The 21,886-nt window shown below is 37.3% G+C and overlaps 2 protein-coding genes across 6 annotated transcripts; both read right to left on the bottom strand.

Moving 5' to 3' along the window:
* Window positions 1–23: 23 nt before the first annotated feature.
* Window positions 24–10,163, bottom strand: LOC106176615 (uncharacterized). 5 transcript variants are annotated; one of them, XM_086993933.1, is made up of 9 exons: window positions 9,963–10,163; window positions 5,843–5,930; window positions 4,858–5,098; window positions 4,181–4,531; window positions 3,457–3,651; window positions 2,945–3,082; window positions 2,110–2,352; window positions 1,352–1,554; window positions 24–200 (listed from the first exon to the last, which is right to left on the bottom strand). In XM_086993933.1, exons 3-8 carry the CDS (start codon window positions 5,069–5,071, stop codon window positions 1,355–1,357), a joined length of 1,341 nt encoding a protein of 446 aa, XP_086850059.1. In that variant the 5' UTR covers window positions 5,072–5,098; window positions 5,843–5,930; window positions 9,963–10,163; the 3' UTR covers window positions 24–200; window positions 1,352–1,354. The 5 variants fall into 5 exon arrangements, with proteins under 5 accessions (XP_086850059.1, XP_086850060.1, XP_013414533.2 ...); XM_086993934.1 differs by having other exon boundaries at window positions 5,849–5,930; XM_013559079.2 differs by lacking the exon at window positions 5,843–5,930 and having other exon boundaries at window positions 9,963–10,162.
* Window positions 10,164–15,140: 4,977 nt separating this feature from the next.
* On the bottom strand, window positions 15,141–21,265 carry LOC106176614 (uncharacterized). Its single transcript, XM_013559078.3, has 10 exons — window positions 21,107–21,265; window positions 19,208–19,424; window positions 18,253–18,630; window positions 17,750–17,944; window positions 17,452–17,508; window positions 16,987–17,124; window positions 16,490–16,666; window positions 15,999–16,172; window positions 15,726–15,890; window positions 15,141–15,468 (listed from the first exon to the last, which is right to left on the bottom strand). The coding sequence occupies exons 2-10, from the start codon at window positions 19,410–19,412 to the stop codon at window positions 15,434–15,436; spliced, it is 1,524 nt and encodes a 507-aa protein (XP_013414532.2). The 5' UTR covers window positions 19,413–19,424; window positions 21,107–21,265; the 3' UTR covers window positions 15,141–15,433.
* Window positions 21,266–21,886: the final 621 nt, after the last annotated feature.

Raw genomic sequence — 21,886 nt, 5'->3', positions numbered from 1 at the left:
TTCCAACGACAAAGGTGGTAAAATTGGAGCCTTGACTATGCAGTAAACACAGGGAATTAGCTGCAATCTTTATTATGACCACTTATTGTTGAACTCAATATTCACAAAAAGTCCAAATAATGCAGTTTTACATTTAGGTGAGAAACTAGTTTTCTTTTCTATGTTCAACTGGTTATGCTTCCTCTCGACGGGAGGCTAATCTGAAAACAAAACAAAACAAAACAAAGTAAAAAATGAAAATACAAACTGTAAAATAATGCATTTTTGGATTAAAACGAACATTTACAATACGATATTAATTTTTCTATTTGCTTATTTGAATACACATTATATAGCTTGCATTAGATTATATCACAACATTGAATGAAAATAAACACCACATATGACAATAGCAGTATAAATAATAATAATAATATTTATTTCTTATATAGCGCATTCCATTTTTTACATTTCAATGCACTTTACAAATAATTAAAAAAGTCTAAAAATAACAATACTAAAATACTTTAACATTTACTGATAAAATTAATTAAAGAAAGCAGAGAAAATTTATTGATATAACTTTAAAATACTACTAAAATTAACCCAAGCTCACTCTTAATAAATGATAAACAACTAAAAGGTTTAAAGGAACACTAACCATAAAATTCTTTAAAAAGATGAGTTTTAAGACAGGCTTTAAAAGTATTATAGTCACTTTCAGCTCTGATACTAAAAGGCAATTTGTTCCACAATTTTGGAGCATAAACAGTAAAAGCCCGGTCTCCGTAGAATTTGTTGCATTTTCTGTCTATTTCACAGTGATTGAGTATAAAATTGTTTTCAAAAGAGTTTCTTGTTAACCTGCGTGGTTCAGATGACTGAATAAGATGTGCAATATAACCAGGTGTGTTTTCTTTAAAAGCTCTAAAAATTATGCACAACACTTTGAATAAAATTCTTTGTTTGATTGGCAGCCAATGCAATTCCTTTAACACTGGAGTGATATGATCCAAGCTCTGGTTCCTTATCTTTTTAACTACATATACATGCAAAACCTGGTTCTCTACTTCTCCTACCACCTTCCTTCCCTTCCCGTTCATCTCGTATATATATTCGTTCTTTTAACTAATAACTTTGAGCAAATTGTATCTGTTGTTAAAATTTCCTGTAGTGCCATTTTCCCTTGTTTATATAAGCCATAAATTCACTCTCATAATTTTTCACAACAATTTCACCAAATGTACTTACAGAATTTCCCACTCGGTTTAGCAGTCTAAGGTTCGCACAATAATCAACATTTTGGTGTGTTACAAGAAGACCTTGACTATGTATTTGTGAAATTACTGCTGTGAACAATCTGTCACATCACCTTTTATCTCCACCAATCTTCTGCTAAACACAAGCAAAGGGGTGGAACTCCGGCGCAGTAGCAACGTCCGTGATCGGTATTACACCGGTGACCACAGCAAATGCATGGAGCACCCCTTGGACCACCCCCTGGAGCTACCCTTCCACCACTCCCTCCACCACTCCCTCCACCACTCCATCCACCTTGTGGTAGCCTGGCTGTGTCTATAGCAAAACAAAAATGAAAAAATATAAACGTGTTACTGAAAGTCCGTGAACATTTATTTTGCGTGCAATTTCTAAATTCAAATGTAAATGAAGGAAAGTGACACAGTGGAACTTACAATTTGTCTTCTTTTCAAATTTGCTTAGGGTTTGTGCCAGCAATGCATAGCACCACCTTTGCACTTTCTGAACTCCAAATACATTTTCCTTGATTAGATTCCATTCGATTTCCTATTGGTATATGATGGTGTTGAAAAATAATCTTTTTGATTGTTTTAGTTTATTTGTGAGAGCTATCTACATGTAACCTGTATAATTTTAAAATTATCCCCATATTTTGCTTTATTATCTAGGGGGAATTGTTATCCTTGTCTTTCCTACTCATCCAAATCAAAATCCTCGATCAGCCAGTGCTGTGAAAACCATTTGACCCCCCCCCCCAAAAAAAAAAAAAAAAAAAAAATTAATAAATAAATAAAATAATAATAATAATGCATAACTTACGCTTTTGACAATATGTAGATTTAAGTCTACTTTAGGCAAACCACAATGTACCTGAGCAAGTTTTGGTGTAACACGCCCTTCTTTCAACTTCATCCAAACACCCTTCGCACCAGCGTTTCCTTGTTCTCGTCTGCGTTCCTCTTCCGCAACTGGCGTCACAGGGGGTCCAGTGGGACCACCCAACACAGTAGCAAGTGGGTTGAACTCCGGTGCAGTAGCAACGCCCGTTATCGGTATGACACGAGTGACCACAGCAGGTGCATGGAGCATGTCCTGCAGCTTTTTTTATCCTGGCTGTGTCGATATCAAAACAAAAAATGGAAAATATATAATCGTGTTACTGAAAGTCCTTGGACATTTATTTTGCGGGGAGTTTCTAAATTCAAATGTTAATGAAGGAAAGTGACACAGTGGAATTTACAATTTGTCATTTTTCAAATCTGCTTAGGGTTTGTGCCAGCAATGCATGGCACCACCTATGCACTTTCTGAACTCCAATTACATTTTCCTTGTCTAGATTCCATTCTATTTCTTATTGGTATTTGTTGGTACATGTAGTGAAAAGTATAATCTTTTTGATTCTTTTAGCCTTTTTTTGAGAGTGAAAATTATCCCTGTCTTCTGCTTTACATCTACATCGCTTCATTATTTGGAGAAAATGTTATCCTTGTCTACCCTGCTCATCTTAATCAAAATCCGCGATCAGCCAGTGCTGTGCAAACCATTTGACCACATTGACCCATTTGACCCCCCCCCCAAAAAAAAAAAAAATAAAATAATAATAAAAATAAAAATAAATAAAATAATAAAAAAAATAATAATAATACATAACTTACGCTGTTGACAATATGTAGATTTAAGTCTATTTAGACAAACCATAACGTACCTGGGCAAGCTTGGGTGTTACACCCTCTGCCGTCAACTTCATCCAAACACCCTTGACAGCAGCCTTTCCTTGTTCTTGTCTGCTTTCCTCCCCCGCAACTGGCGTCACAAGGGGTCCACTGGGACCACGGGCAGGGGGCTAGCAACAGGTAAAAGCCCTTTTAGAACTACCGGTACACTTTAGAGCTACAGCCTGTACCAATTTTAAAATAATGTGGCTTTCTTAATTTTTGGAGAACCCACCCAGGTGAGTGGAAAATGTTCCTCCGTCTGGATGTTCATACTCACTTTATGTTGACTTTAATGAAAAATTAGCAAACTGAAACTGGCCAAATGTTTGGTCTGATCATTTCAGACAGATTTTGAGCTATCTATACTGTCAAGAAACTGGACAATGCTTACACCTGGTTCACACCTGGCTCGCATCCTTTTACATAATTTTGTATTATCCTTTTTGCACGTGGAATTACAACTAAGCTGCACAAGATTAATACTGATCTATTGGACACTTACTGACGCAAGAAGACACGCCGATGTCGTCCACCAAGTTGTTCAGGCTGGAGGTATCCTCTGCGATGAAGACGGAGTTCGGGTCGCCCTGTGCAATGACCAGGAGCTCAGTCTTATTGATATTCCCTGCTCCGACAGCGATTGAGCGTATCCCATTGGCTTTCAGCGACTCGGCAGCCTCAGGCACGCTTACAGCTCCTTAAATAAAATGATTCCAATGCAACACACTGGCAATTGTTAATGTAGGATATAAAATATAATATTAGTAGTAGCAGTAGTAGTAGTTGTAGTTGTAACACAGTAGTAATACCATGATAATTGTACCCAGGGGCAAATCCAGGATTATTTGAAGGGAGGGGGGGGGGGCGGGTCCGCGGTTTAAGGCCAACTGAAGGGCTCGAAATGTTGGTATTTTAGAGGGCGAACGGTACGGTTTAGTACTATAAATTGATTAGTAAAATTCTTATTGCAAGAGGAGAATATTAGTGAGATTTTTTTCAGAAACCGAAGGGGTGGGGGGGGGGGGGTCATGATCCCCCAGCCCCACCCCCTCTAAATCCGCCACTGGTTGTACCGCGATTTTTAGTAAAAACGGTCAAACTGAATTTACCTATGGTAAAACTATGTACAATATTACAGTATAAAACCGGCTATATCTTACATTCGTTTGACTCTTATGTGTCTGTGTGCCTATGTACATATGTATTGCACAAGTGTACAATATTACCTAAATCCGGGGTTGCCGATCCGTCAGTTAAGACTAAAACCACTTTTTCAACATTGCGGCCGGAGTTCAGGAGATGTTGCTGACACTCCAGCATGGCGTCCGGGATGGTCTCCAGTCTGTAGATAATGTGATCCGTGCTCTGGCTTTCAGTGAAATCAAACCAAGTTCGGATTTTTCTCCCGAACACCACGATGGCGTATCGGACGGAGATGTCGTTACCGAAGCTTGCCAAACGGCGAACGAGGTTGGTGGCGAATGCCTTTTCGTTTTCCGAGTCCGTCTTTCCGTTCGATTCTTCGTTTTTGAGAGAGCCCGATGCGTCGACGGCAATGCACATATCCAACGTGCACTCTGAAGAAAAATGCTTCATGTGATGTTAGGATAACATTAACGTACTTGTTCATATGTTTTACGCAATTTGTCTAATTATTATAATAATAAAAACGACAAAATTAATTATTATTGCATGGATCGTGCAACTAAAAAAGTTGAATAAAAAAGTGACAATGTAGGTACATGTATGCCTAAGCATATGTCTACAAGAATGAGTTTTGGGTAGAAAGTTCGGATATTAAGGTTATAAACATAAGATGGAAGTGAAAATTATCTTAAATGCATTGCGGTAAGCAAAAAAAAAAAAAAAAAAAAACCTCTTGTAGTTGTACGTGTTGACTTACCGCTCAATTGTCTCTGCAGTTCCGGGAAGGCAAATGCCTCTGGGGGCAGCTGAGAGACGAAATACAAATGCTCCAGTGTAGGTGGCGCTCGAAATAAAGGAGAAAAGAAGCCAGGAACTCTTCGGACTGAGGTCCCATTGATGATTTCAACGAAGGCGCCTGTCTGTCCCAGGAGGATGGCAAAGATAAGATAATAAAATATCATCGACATCATTGGGATGTTGACCCACTTGACTTGTACCTGAAGAAAAAACGAAGGTGTTATTATTATTATTATTATTATTATTATTATTATTATTGCAACTGCCCGTGACACTTTTAGTTTTCTTTTTTCGGGTTTATTTATTTATTTATTTATTTATTTATATATTTTGAGTATGTCCTTTGTTTTATTATTATTCACGCTCTTGCTCTACTACATGTTATTAAAACGATACGGGCCACTGCAATTACCTTACTGCACCGTCACATGCCTGTGTAAGGCTCGATTTCATATTCAACGATCGAGGAGAAGTAAGCAACAAGAGAGGTGGATTTCCAAACAGCTTTATTCCCACTGTCTTATTTCTTAAGTCGTAAGTACCTAATCTACCCACCACCTGTCCTATTTATATCCAGCTCTACCGTACATTCTTACATGTCTTATTGAAATATTATCTGTAAAGTTAAGATATTATCTAGTCTCTCGAGACAAGTGTCACGAGAGGCGCGCGACATCTTAGGGGACGGGGGACATGCAGAGAATGCAGAGATGCAGAGAATGCAGAGAATAGGTCATTTCGTCAATTTTAATGCAATAATAAATAATTCTTATAACAGCACAGTCAACCAACACTAAAATTTATTCATGCACAACAGGAAACATGGTCAATAAGATTAGTTTCAGAACCATGACACTTCAAATTCACATAATGAAAATCCCAATAGGTAAATAATGATGACAGTGCATATAATAATATTACATAATGTTTAAAGACACAAATACCAATACTTCTGCTTATGTGGAAATACAGAAAATGCACAGAGCCTCAGGTGGATGGGAGTTAAAAGTCACATCTTGAAGATACCAGGGTCTAAAAAATTTAAAAAAAAATCAAAAAGAAAAAAATCCAATAAAGTTTAATCTAGATGCATTAACATGATATGAATAACCCCATTGAGTATTAGGATAATAAGGCACTAGTATTCATCTATAGCATTAATTTATGCATAACATATGATAATTTTTCTTTTATAAACTTATTTGCAATTAAACAGCATTTACCTACATATTATTATCACTGATTCCTAATTACGTGACACTGTTAATTTAGACTTTTATTAACTGTATCTGGAAGAGAACTAAACCTATGGGAGTTTACAGGGAAATCTCAACGCGTGTGTTTTATGTAATCTCATTTAATGGCCACTTGAAACTTAATTAGGCAAATGACTTAATGGCACTGAATTTAGCTAGGGATTACCCAACGGACAGTTAAATACTGACCACCATCCATATACCCGGTAGCACCATATATCACTCTGTGGAAAATGAACATTTTATAAAGAACTGCATTGCTTCCAAAACATAAAACAATTACACTGATTTTCAAACACAAGCTGCATTTCAGTCCTATGAATATTTTCAGTAAGTTTGAGAATCATAAGTAACATGTTTTTTCCTGAACGGTCATACTGGCAGCAGTTTCCAAAATAGGGTTTTCTTCAACTTTCATGCAATATTACATATGATAATAAAGACCATCACATTTTAATAATAAATAGGATATTAAGAAAATGTGACTAGCAAAGGTCTCCAAGCCCATTGAAGTTCAAAGTCACACCTTGAAAATGACGACATGTGAAAAATTTAATTCTAACAAAAAACTTTATAATTTTTCCAAAAATTAACTGATAACACAGGTTTTACATTTGAAGCTGTATTTTAGTCGTATGTTACTTTTCTGTAAGGTTTAGAAGAGTAAGTGACATGGTTTTCCTTTAATGGTCACAATGGGGGCAGTGCCCAAATATGGTTTGAACCATTTTTGATGCAATATTACATAATGCTTAACAGCATATTGACCATCAATTTTTAATCATAAAAAATATGGATATTCAGAAAATGTGGCTAGCAAAAGTCTTCAAGCTCATGGAAGTCCAGAGTCACACCTTGAAAATGCCAAAATGTAAACAAGAGATAACTTTACTGAAATGATTTTCTTTCTATTTTCAACATCTTTTTAACATAAAACAAAATAATCAGTTTACTGTCATTTTTATAAGATCGACTAAGAAAATTGACATAGCAAAATATCAATAAAACAAGTTAAAATGTCCAATTTGCTCCATTCTGAGATTCTGAACATAGTGTATGATTGAATCTGACAAACTGCAATGATATGAGCAAAATTGTTCATTAGCTTGGTAGTTGGATCAAACACAAGCCGAAATATTTTAGTTTCAAGCCCAAAAGTAAAACCGTTTTCCACTTATCGTGTTATCTGTGTTGCATGCATGCTGAAAATAGGGAAAATAAAAAACAGCAAAACTATTAAAAAAATGGCCCGATCATGCTCATCTTCGAACTCGACCTGCGTATTATAAATATTCGTCATTTCTGTAAGTTTCAAGCTAAAGGGTAAAAAGGTTTTCCACATATCGTGATACTGGTGGTGAAAGTGCACAGCGACGACGGCGACGGCGGCAATGGCGACGGCATTGACAGATGCAGGTGACGGCTATATGTACAGACACATCTGTGTCTGTGTCTGTACATAAAAATGGCCCGACCATGTTGATTTTTGAACTCAACCTGCATTTTATGAATTTTCACATCTGTTTCTGTACATAGAAATAAACATTTCATAAAGACGAAACTGAGGGTCGGTGTAACAGAAAGTCCGCCCTCCATATAGTTATAGTAATGGTTAGGATAAGTTTGACCTAAGTGGGTCAAAATCTAGGGCGAGGCTAAACAAAACCTAAACAAATGAATAGGAAACGGACTCTCTGCTATGGGAGACTCTCTGTCACGTTACACCGGTTACCGCACATATTCGGTTATAACTTTTCTATTGTTGCCTGAAATTCAAAGAAGACGCTTTAAAAACACCTGGCTGTATGTTGTCTGTCAGTTCAGTCATAACTGTTCCTCGTTAGAGGTTGTTAATCGCCAGAAATCGTGATTTTAGCGCACCTTGTAAAACTGCTGTCAACAGGTGAATTCAAAATGGCGGAGCAATTTGGGAAGAGACGTATGGCAGTGCGAATGTTTTAGAATAACTGGAAAACTATGATTATGATGGATACATTTTTAATGATTCAGAAAGTAAGAATATGATGAAGGCAAACCGCTAGCTAGATCAGCATGTCGGAGAGATACAGTAACTCTGATGCAGAGCCTGAAATAGACGCCGCTTCCTTCTCTGACGATGTCGAACGTTAGGTACCGGTACATGTACAAGACTTGGATGTGTGAATATATATGCATTCGGGTTGTATTTGTGTACTTTGTCTTTGTCCTAGATCTAAGCATGCCCTTCCCGGCTAGATGACGCAATAAAAGATGATTCAACAAGACTGTTAACTAATGAAAGGTGTCAGGTTTGTTATCAGATTAGCCCATCTCACCACATAGCCCTACTTCAAGATGAACAATTACTCCCACCGGCAGCAGTAAACATGACTCATACAATCAGATAGATATCTTACTAACATTTGCATAAGATGAAGACACACAATGTCGACAAATTGGGTTACATTTACCCAAAATCCGAAGAAAACAATGTGCTTTATGAACTGAAGTTAACTAAATTTCATTATTTAACTCATAAAAGTGGAGATAAGAACAAATAATATGCAACGTTTATGCAATATCAATTAATGCCTAACAGCCTAATGGCCATCAGATTTTAGTGATAAAATAAAACAATCGTGAATATTCAGAAAACAAGCCCACTGAGGTTCAAAGTCACACCTTTCAAATGCCAATAGGTGAAAAATTAATTTTCACACAAACCTGTATAACTTCCATAAAAATCAAACAATCAGACTTGTTTTCCAGCTTTTAAGTCCTATGTTTTTTTCTGTAAGTTTGAGAAGTGTTAAATGGTCACTATGGCATCAGTGCCTACAATAGGGGTTTCTTCAAATTTGATGCAATATTACATAATGCTTCTCAGCATAGTCACCACCAATATTTAACAATGCGCTGCAGGTAACATGGTTATTCAGAAGATGTGATTAGCAAAAATCTTAAAGCCCATGGAAATTCAGCGTCACACGTTGGACATGCCAAAATGTAAACGAGAGATACAGGTAGATGTAATGAAATGAGTTTATTTCCATTTTCAACACCTTTTGTGGTCTGATAATGCTGTTTTTCGAACTTGACCCGCGTTTAATGAATATTTATCAGTTCTGTAAGTTTCAAGCCAAAAAAGTTAAAGGGTTTTCTACTTATCGTGTTATCGGTGTAATTGCACGACAGCGACGACAGCGACAACAGACGCAAGTGACGGTTATATGTACATATACGTATGTGTCTGTAATAAAAACAGCATTACTTTGATAAAAATGGCCCGATCATGCTGATTTTTCGAACTTGTGTATTATAATTATTTATCAGGTCTGTCAGTTTCAAGCCAAAAGGTAAAACGGTTTTCCACTTATTGTGCTATCTGTGTTGCATAAAAAGTGAAAAAAAAACAGCATATCTTAAATACTAATGGCCCGATCATGCTGATTTTCGAACTTGACCGGCGTATTATGAATATACATGAGTTCTGTAAGTTTCAAGCCAAAAAGTAAAATGGTTTTCCACTTATCGTGTTATCGGTGAAAGTGCACGACGACGGCGACGACAGATGCAGGTAATGACTTTATGTGTGTCTGTACATAAAAATCGTTCAAACGTGTAAAAGCCGCTGCGCTATCCATTCAAGCACTTGTGACAAAGCGAACATATTTGGCAAATAATTCCGACGCCACGTTTATTCTGCTGAACGCGCTGAAGTGAACCCGAGTGGCTAAAGTTACTTATTCTTGTAGTAGCCACAGTCTAAGTAGCAGTGACACATGTAAAATTGCTTATAACGCCCTGATCAGGGGAGTAGACAACTTACCTTATTGTCCACTTGTATGTATCCTGATACGTCTTCACAGTCGCTCCTTGATCGCTTTTTACTCTGACACTGCCAGCTAATAAGTGGTACATGTGTTATCAAGTAGATGCTGTACGAGTCAGGGAATGCTCACTGATTGCGGATTTGAAGTAGCGGGTGTGTCTCCTCGGATGTCTCGTAGTGGAGAGAGTGATGTTGAATCATCTTCCTTCAAGGAAGTCGTATTATAAGATGGGCTAGGGGATTTTGCCAATATAGGGCTTCGTGTGAGAACTAGTTATTTTCATACCACTTGGTGCGCTGTATTTCCCACTCACAAAATGATGATGTAGACATATGACCCTTTTCAGCTGAAGATAAGGGGAAAAATTAACAGCAGTGAAGCTCGCTAGTTAAATTTATTGTTTGCGTGTGTGTGTGTGTGTGTGTGTGCGCGCGCGTGTGTGTGTGTGTGTGTGAAAGAGAGAGAGAGATAGAGAAAAGATAAATCTAGTAATCACTTTTTTATTTTTAAAGTTGCAAGACTGGTGTTAGTTAATTTCCATTTGGACAAAGAATTCTTTGCACGTTTATCTTAATAATAATAATAATAATAATAATAATAATAATAAACTTTATTTATAGAGGTTCAAAACATGTTATGTGTATACACTTACCTGACACATGGCCCTGTGGGGTGTTGGAATGAAATATTGTGTGAATGAATAAAAGATGACTAATATAAATTAATAAAATAATAATTATAATCAAGTAAATCTGATACAAATTAAAAGTAATAATAATAAGACAAATAAAGCAAAAAGGCAATATGTAAGAAAAAATATTACAGCTGCATTATATATATATATATATATATATATATATATATATATATATATATATATATATATATATATATATATATTTTTTTTTTTTTTTTTTTACTTTTTAGAAATATTTGTTAAAGTATCCAAGTCTTTGGGGTTTTTAATTTCGAGAGCTTTAGGCAATTCCATATTTCAACCAAAGTCCATATTGAGCCTTAATTGCATGTCTTTATGTCTGCCAATTGGTAAACAGAGATTTCCCTTATTACGGGTGATTCTTCCTCTAGTGTCTATGGTTGTATTACTGGTGCCCAGTCAGCCCCTGGTGTATTTTGGTGAATTTCCATTTAGCGGTTTAAAAACTAGTGTGGCTTGTTAACATTCTGTCTGTTCATAAATTGTTTGTCAGTTCACTTTCTTCTTCATAGTCTACAAGTGAAGCCATCTAGTTATAAGATACCCTCATTCCCTGATGAAAATGTCCTGCTAGACATCGAAATATTGGAGGTAAAAATCTCAATATTAGCTGCTGATTGAAGAAAAAAATCACATCATTCTTATAACAACACGGCTGATGAAATTCTTCTCTAGCGATCTAGTATATTTTTCTTTTGACGACGCAGACTTCATGCCAATGACCAGATATAAGTAGTTGTCAAATCAATCAATCCTTCTAAACTATAGCATTTTTTATTCCAAAGGTAATTTGCCGGGACCCGTGGGAGCCTGCATGCATTCATTTTCGCGCCTTCCATCTATGTACCTTTTTTTCTTCTTAAAGTAATCAAACGCATTTTTTAGGCTTTATTTTTGGCAAATATTTACATTGAACAATCTAGTATTTAAGCCCGTTTAAAAATCCTAATTGGGATCTCGCCTAGCCCGGTTGATAACTGGATTTCATTGGGATCCGGCCTGTGACACACACAGTATAATTAGTACAGTATCAGTTTCCAACCTGGTTTCAAAAAAAAAAAAAAAAAAAAAAAAAAAAAAAAAATGCCAACCTAGAAACCTATCGCTGTCGCAATTTGACATGTTGCTGACCCCCTCCAGTATTTCTTCATTAACTACCACTGACAGCACAATCTTGGATATATCATGACCTCAACATTTGTCGTCTCCCACATGTTTCATCGCATTAAATAAGGAAAATCGACTTTCTGAAAACAAGGGTGCAACCATACTCATCTGTATAAGTAAATACTCTGCCAAATAACAAAATCGGAAGACATATTTTTATACTTTACATACCTTTCGACCTTGCCCCAATTACCCGATTGCGTCTACAGTGAGATGGGTACCGTTGAGGGGGTAAGGTTATTTCTAAGCTGTTTGCACTGCCTTTACCGCTTGATATGCAATGTAAGTAATGCGTAGATTAAATGTGAACCGGATGGATTCTGTGCACTCACGTCATTTAATTTAGTAATAAAATGCACCTATTAAAACCCGATTAGAGCTCCGCTTTAAACATTTATAGCTACCGGTAGCTTCTCAGCCTCTTACACATGGGCATCATCTCTCTCTCTCCCTCTCTCTCTCTCTCCCATACACACACACACATACACACACACACACACACACGCACACACACGGGATTGACAATTTATTACTATAATTATTATTAAACAAAAATACGGTGCATGTATATTTTTTGAAGATAAGGTTACACTGTAAAAACAGTGTTTAGCTCCTAAACACATTTCTAAGCGCCAGTTTTGTCTCACTTTTTCGACGCGTTTAGCTCCTAACATGCTTAGCTCCTTAACATGTTACACGCTTGTGTTTAGCAGTATGACGCGTTTGACGGCTAATAAATGTAGGGTGTATTTGTTTAACTTTTTGGGTATCAACTGTTTTGGTCGCACACACGCGCGCGCGCGCGCGCACGCACACACACACACAGACGAACTCACGGTCACCTTTAACTGCCATAGTTATCTCTTTCTATAACAGGGTACCATGAACTGTCAACATCGTTGACTTCCCACTATCCTCTTTACAGCTGGACTTATTCATCCTTGTGTTAGCTGACCTTGCGAGGAAGTTTATTGGAATGTATTTCTGAAAAGCAGGTTAGGAAAATTCACTAGTTCACTAAAGGCACGAAACAACTATCATTTTTACTTTAAAACACCTTTCTCCATATTTTGATAAAATGCGTTACGGTATTGATATCTATTTATTTTTTTCCGGAAGTAATGAACAATAGTACATCAGGATGATGGTGGGGTATTCATTATAATACTTTATTTAAGCTTTCATCACATGCTGGTTATTTCGGTACCGATAGTCCGAATATTCTGAAATTCGCACCTCTCTAGTCGCCGACTAACCCCAAGCCCATTTTGGAATTAACCGCTAACTGTAGATCAAACAGCATAAGGCGTGTTTTGGTTATTTATATAAAAATGTTTTCAAAACATTATATAATGTTTTTCCAGAATGTTATAAACACGCTGATAAAACTCCACAAAATGACGTTACATGTATCATAAAATTTTGTAGAAACGGTCTTCGAATCTTTTTACAAATTATAACGTTACTGTACATCATTAAAACACCCATAACGTTATCATAATGTTCTTCTATACCATAACCAGCATGTAACCATCTGATAACGTCGTGAAAACGTTATTTGTTATTTGGATTATTACTTAAAGGTACATATGAACCGAGCATCGGTGGAGCGTGGGTTGCCAGTAACACATATAAACCACTTCTACTAGATTCTTATACGACTCAAATAAAGGGACAAACTGAATAAATCACTCTATCAGCCAAAAAAGAGCTTTAGACTGCTCTTTAAATTTTTGGTCAGAAATTTAACCTACTTATGTGACCTACTTTTCTGCCCCATGTATATACAGCATAGTAAGCTAACAGAAAAATCCATTCAAATATCATTTTTCGGGTAATATTAATCAATGCCTTCTGGCAATTTTCTTAATTATACTTTTTGAAACTATATACTGGTATTTGGTTGATTTTTGAGCAAAAAATTGACTTTGTATGCATCTTTAATAGGCCTATTTTAAATAAGCACGCGTTACTGCAAGGAAGGACACAAAGCGTTCGAGCAGACTGCTCCATGCCTTCAACAGCTCCACACGTTTACAAGGGGAAGTGTTAAGCCAAATTGTTGAGTCTTGTAATAAACCTATGGGACCGGTGAAACTAATCACATAGCTAAAAGTGCGACACTTCTAAGAATGTTAAACATTTTTATTTCTTCTGAAAGAAGCTTGAAAAGCTAAACTTGTTGTTCAGCTACCCTCTACCAGGGCGACAGATTGATTTTGCACAGATATTCACAGATATGTCTCTAGATAAATAGATAGTCAATTTGATCTGATGTCGTCTCAGCAAAAAATGTCCCCAAGAACTACGGCCTTGGTAGAGGGTATTGTTCAGCAGCTCCACGCGTTTAGGAATTCCACACCTATAGCAGCTCCATGTGTTTAGCAGCCTCACGCGCTTAGCAGGGGAAGTGCTTAGCCAATGTGCTTAGCTTGTGATAGACTTATTATAGATCCATATACCGGTGAAGCTAAGCACATAGCTAAACGTGTAACACTGCAAACGTGTCTAGCATTTTCTTCTGTGAAACGCTTGAAAAGCTATACGTGCTTAGCTTTTACACATATTTCTAAATGCGTATAGGTGCTTAACGTATGTTGTATGTATTTAAATGCTAAGCACTGTTTTTACAGTGTAGCATCTGTGTCGCCATTCGCAGTATATGATAGTATAAATAACTGTTTAAATTAATAGAAATGGCCCTTGCCTTGATACCTTTGTGTTGTGCCTTTCTTTTTTCCCGTGGTTGGGTTTAAAGAGGCATTTATTCTAAGAATCGACAAGACCAAGACATTACGAAAGGGAAAAAAGTTTAAAACAGAACTATCTAACCCAACAGTGTCAAATTCGTACATGCATTTTTACAACAGTTTTTCCTTTTGAATTGCCTTTTCCTTAAACGAAACATATAATTCATCAAATTTTATTTATTTAATTACTCCGTGAAGGTCTAATAAGCTCTTCATACTTGCGTTTTTGTATTAAAAAAGTAAAGTGAACAATTATTATTCGTTACAGCTATATGGGTCAAATATAACAGATAGGGTAATTTATATGATGCACATGAAAAGTATTAATGCTGGAGCATTCCATGTTGACGTCGAGAAATATTGGAATTAAAACCTACGCAATTCACGGGTAATACATATTGTGTGTAATGTGTCGTGCGTTGTGAGTGGATGAAATATCAGAAATGTTGTACTAAAAAGCAAGGAAAAATGAAAATAAAAGAGCAAAGATGGTGATTAATCAATTTGCAATCAACGATGAATTATAAAACAAAAAGCACTAAAAGGCCAAGTTTTTATTCCAATGAAAGGTATTATATTCACAAAAATTTCCACCGTTTTAATTATAACACCCGAGAAACGATGACTCTTAATTTCATGAGGCTACATTTATCGTGGGCATAATGTCAGGATGTTCAAGGTAGATTTTGAAAGAGATAAAACGAGCACCACAGGCAGCTCAAATCTTAATTTCTTTATTCATTCAGATTTTGTTTTCAGTCAAACTAATCTCCTATATGTTTTCGAAACCTCACAGAGGTACCAGTGGGTGTGTCACCATATGTTATTTCACTTAACATCCAAACCAAGACGATGGCATGTATGATCCTGAAATAGATTAATAAATCGATTAAATATATTAGAAAACAAACAATGGAAACATGACTAGACGAAAAGCAATGAAATGCATATGCAAACAATATTATTCACTCTCAATGCATGGTTTTTTTTTTTTTTGAAAGCCCCATCGTGCTTACTTACATGTGGTATATGCAAAATTGATTTAATGCATACATCAGCTACTTAACGAATTAAGATTTTGACAAATACAGAATGTATTTATCATGGTTATGTTAAAATCTTACCAAGACAGCAGTAAGACTTGCAAGACTTATAGTCTGTCGCAAATCCTTGACAATCCTTCCCTCCATGTTGCGGGGGAGGTTCGGTGCAGGTACGGGTACGGGTTTGGAAGCACCCAAGTGCGTTGCATCCGCCCCATTCACTCCATGAGCTCCATCCGCCGTCAACTGAAATAAGTGTTTTTAAAACAGTTAACTTAGGGAAAAAGCTGGATATCTGGATATATATATATGCGGAATAGTGCAAACTGTCTATTATTACATTAGATTTCTTACTTGGGCATGACTGCGAATTACACATCTCCTTTTCAATACTGCTTCCAACACAGTCTGCGCCGCCATTGGCTGGGGCTGGGTTGCTGCACTGCCTAGTGCGCGTGCGCTGACCTCCTCCACAGGTGGCGCTGCATTCTGACCATATGCAGCACCACTCTCCCCATTGGCCGTTAACTGTAAGTCAGACAGTCAGACACATTAACGCAGTGTAATGTGGACATGAAATAAGTTACGAATTTATTCCGTTTTTACTAATTTGTGTGACGAGATTGAAATTGAGAGAGTTGAAATAAAAACAGACAATTTGATAAATGACATGAAATCATAGTTGAATATATGACTGGCTTCATAAATAAAATATTAATTGTTGAATCATTAATTTTTTAAACTAAAAATCAATATATTAATTAACAATATACAGGGAAAATATAACAAACAATCTTAATGAATAAATAGATAAAACACGATAATAATACAAATATGAATCTTACTTGGACAGTCCTGAGTGTTGCATTTATTGATCTCAGATGCTGGTCCCACACACGGCGTCCCTGCCCCGGCCTGAGACGGATTGCTGCATGTCCTTGACCTGATTTGATAGCCCCCACCACAACTATCCGTGCACGCCCCATAGGCTGACCAATCGCCCCACTGGCCATCCACGTTATCTAGAAATGCATGTTCAACAAGCACTTGGCCAAATGTAGTGACATCAGCGTGACTGTTCATGGCAGAGTCACGAGTGTCGGAATGGAAGCTTTTACCAAACTGTGCATTCAAAAGTCGGCGTAAAATTGAAATTTTGGTAAAGATATTCAACGATGGACCACTACATGACGTAAGATGCGAGGGGTTCTGATAATTCATTATTGAATTTGCAATTGATAACAAAGGATTAAAGTACTTTAGGTGATAAATCCACGCTCTAAGATCCAATTTTCTATTCGAATATACTTGGTCAGTTGACTAAAAATACAGATATACGTACATGGACAAGGGTCAGTATTACATGACCGGACGTCCAGTCTGGCCAAGCACTTGTCACAGCAATCTATCAAAGTCCTGGTTTGCACGCCGCCTCCACATGGAATGTCACACGGACTCCAATCCGACCACTGACACGGACCTGACAACATGTAATGTGGAATACGACATACATATGAACATATATTACACATGTCAATGTCCATTAAAACGTATGTTCATACATTGTGTTTGGATTTCAATCTTAATCGAATTCGTCTCACTGGAACGTTCGCTTCGCAGTGTATAATGGGTAGATCTACATGTATGATGGTTTCTTGATAATATTGGACTAATTTGTTGCATTTTTCCTACACCTATATTCTAATTATCTTACATTTTATGATTTGATTTTTGTGATAAAATCTTATAAAACATTGCACCAATGTTTGCCGCAATAAATGCATTCTACGCTGTATGGGTAACCTACCGGGCGGTGTTGTAGTAGTCGTTGTTGTGGACGTCGTGGTGGTGGTGTCATTCTTTTCTGATAAATGAAATCAGTTTGTTTTAACAACTCTGCTAATATTAAAAATAATTGCAATTCAAGCATAGAGTAAAAAAAACATTACATGCAATCAATAGTGCAAATAAACAGCGGTGGGGCGCCGATCGATGGACTTAAAAAATAAGAAGAGGATTATGAAGAAGAAGAATGATACGACGTGTAGTAATGGTGACGTGACACTTAAGGGTACTTTACAAAGCGGGTTTATCATCACACTCACTGGCACAGGATGATATGCCGATGTCATCTACCAGTTTGTTCAGACTGCTGGTATCTTCTGCTATGAACACCGCACTCGGATCTCCCTGCGCGATGACCAGGAGCTCGGTTTCGTTGATATTTCCGGCTCCAACCGCAATCGTGTTAATTCCATGAGATTCCAACGAATTGGCTGCCTCAGCCACAGTCAAAGCGCCTAGAAATTAAGAATACATGTACAACTGATGTATGCGAGCGTTAGCACTTAAATATGTATTATCGGTATATATCTTTCATAGTATGACAGAAATCCATATACATGTACTTCTCATACCATCTCAGCTTGTTTGAAACAAAAAGAAAAAAAAAAGCGTCCCCAGAAATAGACAAAAGGAATTGTTGGTGGTTAAAGGAGCAGCATGTTTATTTATATAATAGTCAGTTTCTCTGAATTACATACTGATATTTTCCAATGTTACAACTATGCCCTGTCACCGTTCAATTAACACAGACTTAACACATTACCTAAACCTTTGCTTGATACCCCGTCTGTTAACACCAAAGCCACCTTGTCGACATTACGTCCGGAACCGAGGAGAAGGTTCTGGCATTCAATCATCGCATCCGGTATGTTAGTTTGACCGCTCAGATAAGGCATCGTCTCCAGTTTCCCTATGATATGATCCACATTCTGGTTCTCGGTGAAGTCGAACCAAGTGCGGACGTTCTGGCCAAACACAACGTTGGCGTATCGGACATTGACGTCCTTCCCGAAACTGCTGATACGCCGAACGAGATTCGTCGAGAATATGATCTCGTTTTCCCACCCGGTCTTCCCGTTTGATTCTCTCTCGGTCAGACTGTATGATGCGTCGACGGCAAGGCACATGTCCATTGTACAATCTAGGGGGAGATGATAACATATTCACTGGCAGATTAATTATTAAAGTGAAGAGTGGAGGCAAGGTTGAAACAAAAAGGTCAAAAAGTCATACGTTATATTCACTACCTGTTACAGTTATAAAAAAGGATTTCACTGCCACTTTCACTTGATGTAGAGTGATGTAGTGGTGATGTACATGTAGAGTAAAAGTTACGTGTATAACGTGGACTTGATTGCAATACCTCCGCAACTCACATTCACGACACAATCATGTGAAAACCACCGTACAACGAACAAAAGCTAAACAATAATTTTTCTGGTGATTTTCTATCAAGTTCTGTCAAAGTATATTCTATTGCACAACAATGCGAAATCACTGTATGTTTTGTGTGTCATTTTTGTAATATTTTCTAGACGTACGACACACTGCAGTGACAGTAAAGTACTGCCCTTATCGCTAAAATGTTGACGTCATTCTCGAGGATTGTCGCACGTTTTCTAGACTTACATGACGTCATGCAATGTCACCAGACTCGTTTTAAGCTACGCCAGATGATCCCCATTATTACAGCATGTGAATACGAGATTTGGCCTCACCTTTCAGCTGCTCTATTAGACGAAGATTACGAAACGCCGCAGCGGGCAGGGGACTCATGAAGTAGTCCGGTGCCAATTCTGCAGGGCGTGCAAACGACTGGGCAAAGAACATGCGTTCTCGCGGGAGCGAGATCTCAGTACTAGCCTCGAAGCCACTCAGGATATGACAGACGAGGAGTAAAAGAAACGGTGATGACGTCATCATGGGTTTGGGCAGCTTAATAAAAAATAAAAAAAGAAAAATTAACAGTGAATGAAGCTCACCAATACATTATTAGATGTATGCTGTTCATGTGTGCGTATTGTGGGATGAACGTCAACTCTGTATGACTTTGCTTCGCGACAAGTACAGCTGTACTGGGTAACACGCGCCATGGAGTCACAGTAAAAAAAATTGATTCCCAATGATCTGAACTGGTACAGCCAGTTGAGACAGGGATGGTATGCATGTTGATTAAAACGAATCTAGCAACCGAGACAACGAAAAAAGTTTTTTTCCGTCCTTTCATTGCATAGTGTTGTCTCTAATGTTATCAGGCCATTTATATAGCACTTACATATCCCTTGGCAGTTATTAATGGCATTCCACTGACTGATCCATTTTTAGAGAGGGGGCGGGGGAGAGGGGGAGGGGGTGTGGCAGAAGGATGAAAAATAAACATTGGCCGATGAGTATTTTACTAAAAAATACGCTAGATTTTGATTTGTTTCGCCTGTTATACGAATTTGTGTGTGTGTGTGTGTGTGTGTGTGTGTGTGTGTGTAGGGCGGGTGGAGGGGAGGTTAAGTCACCCTCAGGGCTTGCTCCACTCTCCCCTTCTGGGCCCACTATAGCAATATTGTCAAATAGATATTTGTATAACTGCACAGTTTGGATTCTGATTGTGCAGTTATGTTCTAATCATGGAAGCTGTTTTGAGCGTTATGCAACCATTGGAGCTACCAGTCGAGAAAACATATTTGACGAAAGTGGTTTCATCTTATTACAGTTACTAGTAAATGGCATTCTAAATGGAATGTGTTGCCAGGATTTGTTTTCACTTGTAATCAACCCATGCTAGATTAATATACTTAATGTTCGTATATTAACGAAATCAGTGGCAGTTTGGTAGAGCGCTCTTACAAATACAGGTATATAGCTTTGAGGGTATCCACTTCCCTTCTCACCCACCCCCGTCCCCCAAAAGACAGCATAATATGCTAAACGAGACAAAGCATGTCTTTTACCCTAAAATTGTCGTGAAAACTAGTCTATTGTTTTATAATTGCTCTAATTTTGTATAAAAATATTTTCACCGCGCCCTCCATCCACAGCAAACCCCCTGTCCCACCAATGCCGGATCAACTGTGAATTTCAATACGATGGCCTCTCACTACCGTGACTGGTAAATTTGTCAGCAGAGTCATCAAAGTTATGTTTTTTTTTAAATTTAGCAAACAATTAGGGTATGTTAGCCCCTATCTAATCATGATGATAAATTCAACAAATTCGCCCTCTTACTGATAAACTGATAAAAAAAGGGTACTGATAGCTGTTCATGTTTCGAGATACATTGTAGATCGGTATTTCAGTTTTCACCCCCAAAAACGCTGCTGTTACGTCATCATCTGGAATTAGTATATTATCCATAACGTCATTTCTGCATTATCGAAGCGAAAAGGGAAAAAATCTTCGAGCAAACCATCATGTATATTAACTTTAAGTTTCTTTGAATTTAAGTCAGGCATCGCAACAGGAGATTCGTTGTCGAAACCGAGTGAAAAGTCGCCGTTTTAAACTTAAACTGCCCTCTTTGATACGAATACTTATCACATCAGAAAAAAATTTGAGGATAATATTGTTGATATTCTAAAGTATGATTCATCAAAACAACACCATGGGTTTTTTGTTTTACATACCTCTGCTTTCAATATGACTCTGTCACCTGTGAATATGCACAGCAGGCAGCCACACACCAAGTTAAATGCAAAATGCTGAGGATTCTATGTAACATGTCGGCTTTATGCAGGATTTATGCAAACGGAGTGGTCTCTCTTTACCGTCAATCTACATTATGAAGTAATAAAATGCAGCTGCGTCTAAGCAGGTATTTTACCTGTGTAAAGGACATGTTTGAAGTACCCTCCTTCACATGCAATGACACATTACATCTCATTACATCATTATATCTCATCTTTATTGTCTCAAAGAAAAAAAAAGACGTTTTTCTTATCTCTCTTTCTTACTCTCTCTCTCTCTCTCTTTTGTTGCCTTCTCTCTCTCTTTCTCTCTCTCTCTCTCTCTCTGCCACAAACGCGCTCTTAACACTTAACATTAGTCTTATCTCATTATTTAAATGGTTTTTATTTAATTCACATTGGTTTTACAAGTACAGGCACATAAATATGTGGTGAATTGAATAATTCGCAAATAATTTAATTCTAATGTCATTATCAGACTCGGTTGTTGTTGTTTTTAACGAATTCTAGCTCAAGTGACGGGAAGATATAGGATGAGAACGAACATGTCTGCTATCAGGTGATGAGTAATTTATTAAAATGCCATGTTCCTTTTTACTTCTTTTTTATGTTCTTAACGCGACAATTAATCAAAATAACTTTTAAGTGTGATAAAAATACTTTCTGTATGCACTCATTCAGCAGGGTGCCGGGCACTTAAAGCTCTCTCTTTGGGCAACG

This window comes from Lingula anatina, chromosome 8 (genome assembly GCF_051362555.1).
Source record: "Lingula anatina isolate TDL-2025a chromosome 8, LinAna3.0, whole genome shotgun sequence".
NCBI classification, from domain to species: Eukaryota; Metazoa; Brachiopoda; class Lingulata; order Lingulida; family Lingulidae; genus Lingula; species Lingula anatina.
This window is presented reverse-complemented; position numbering and strand designations above follow the sequence as displayed.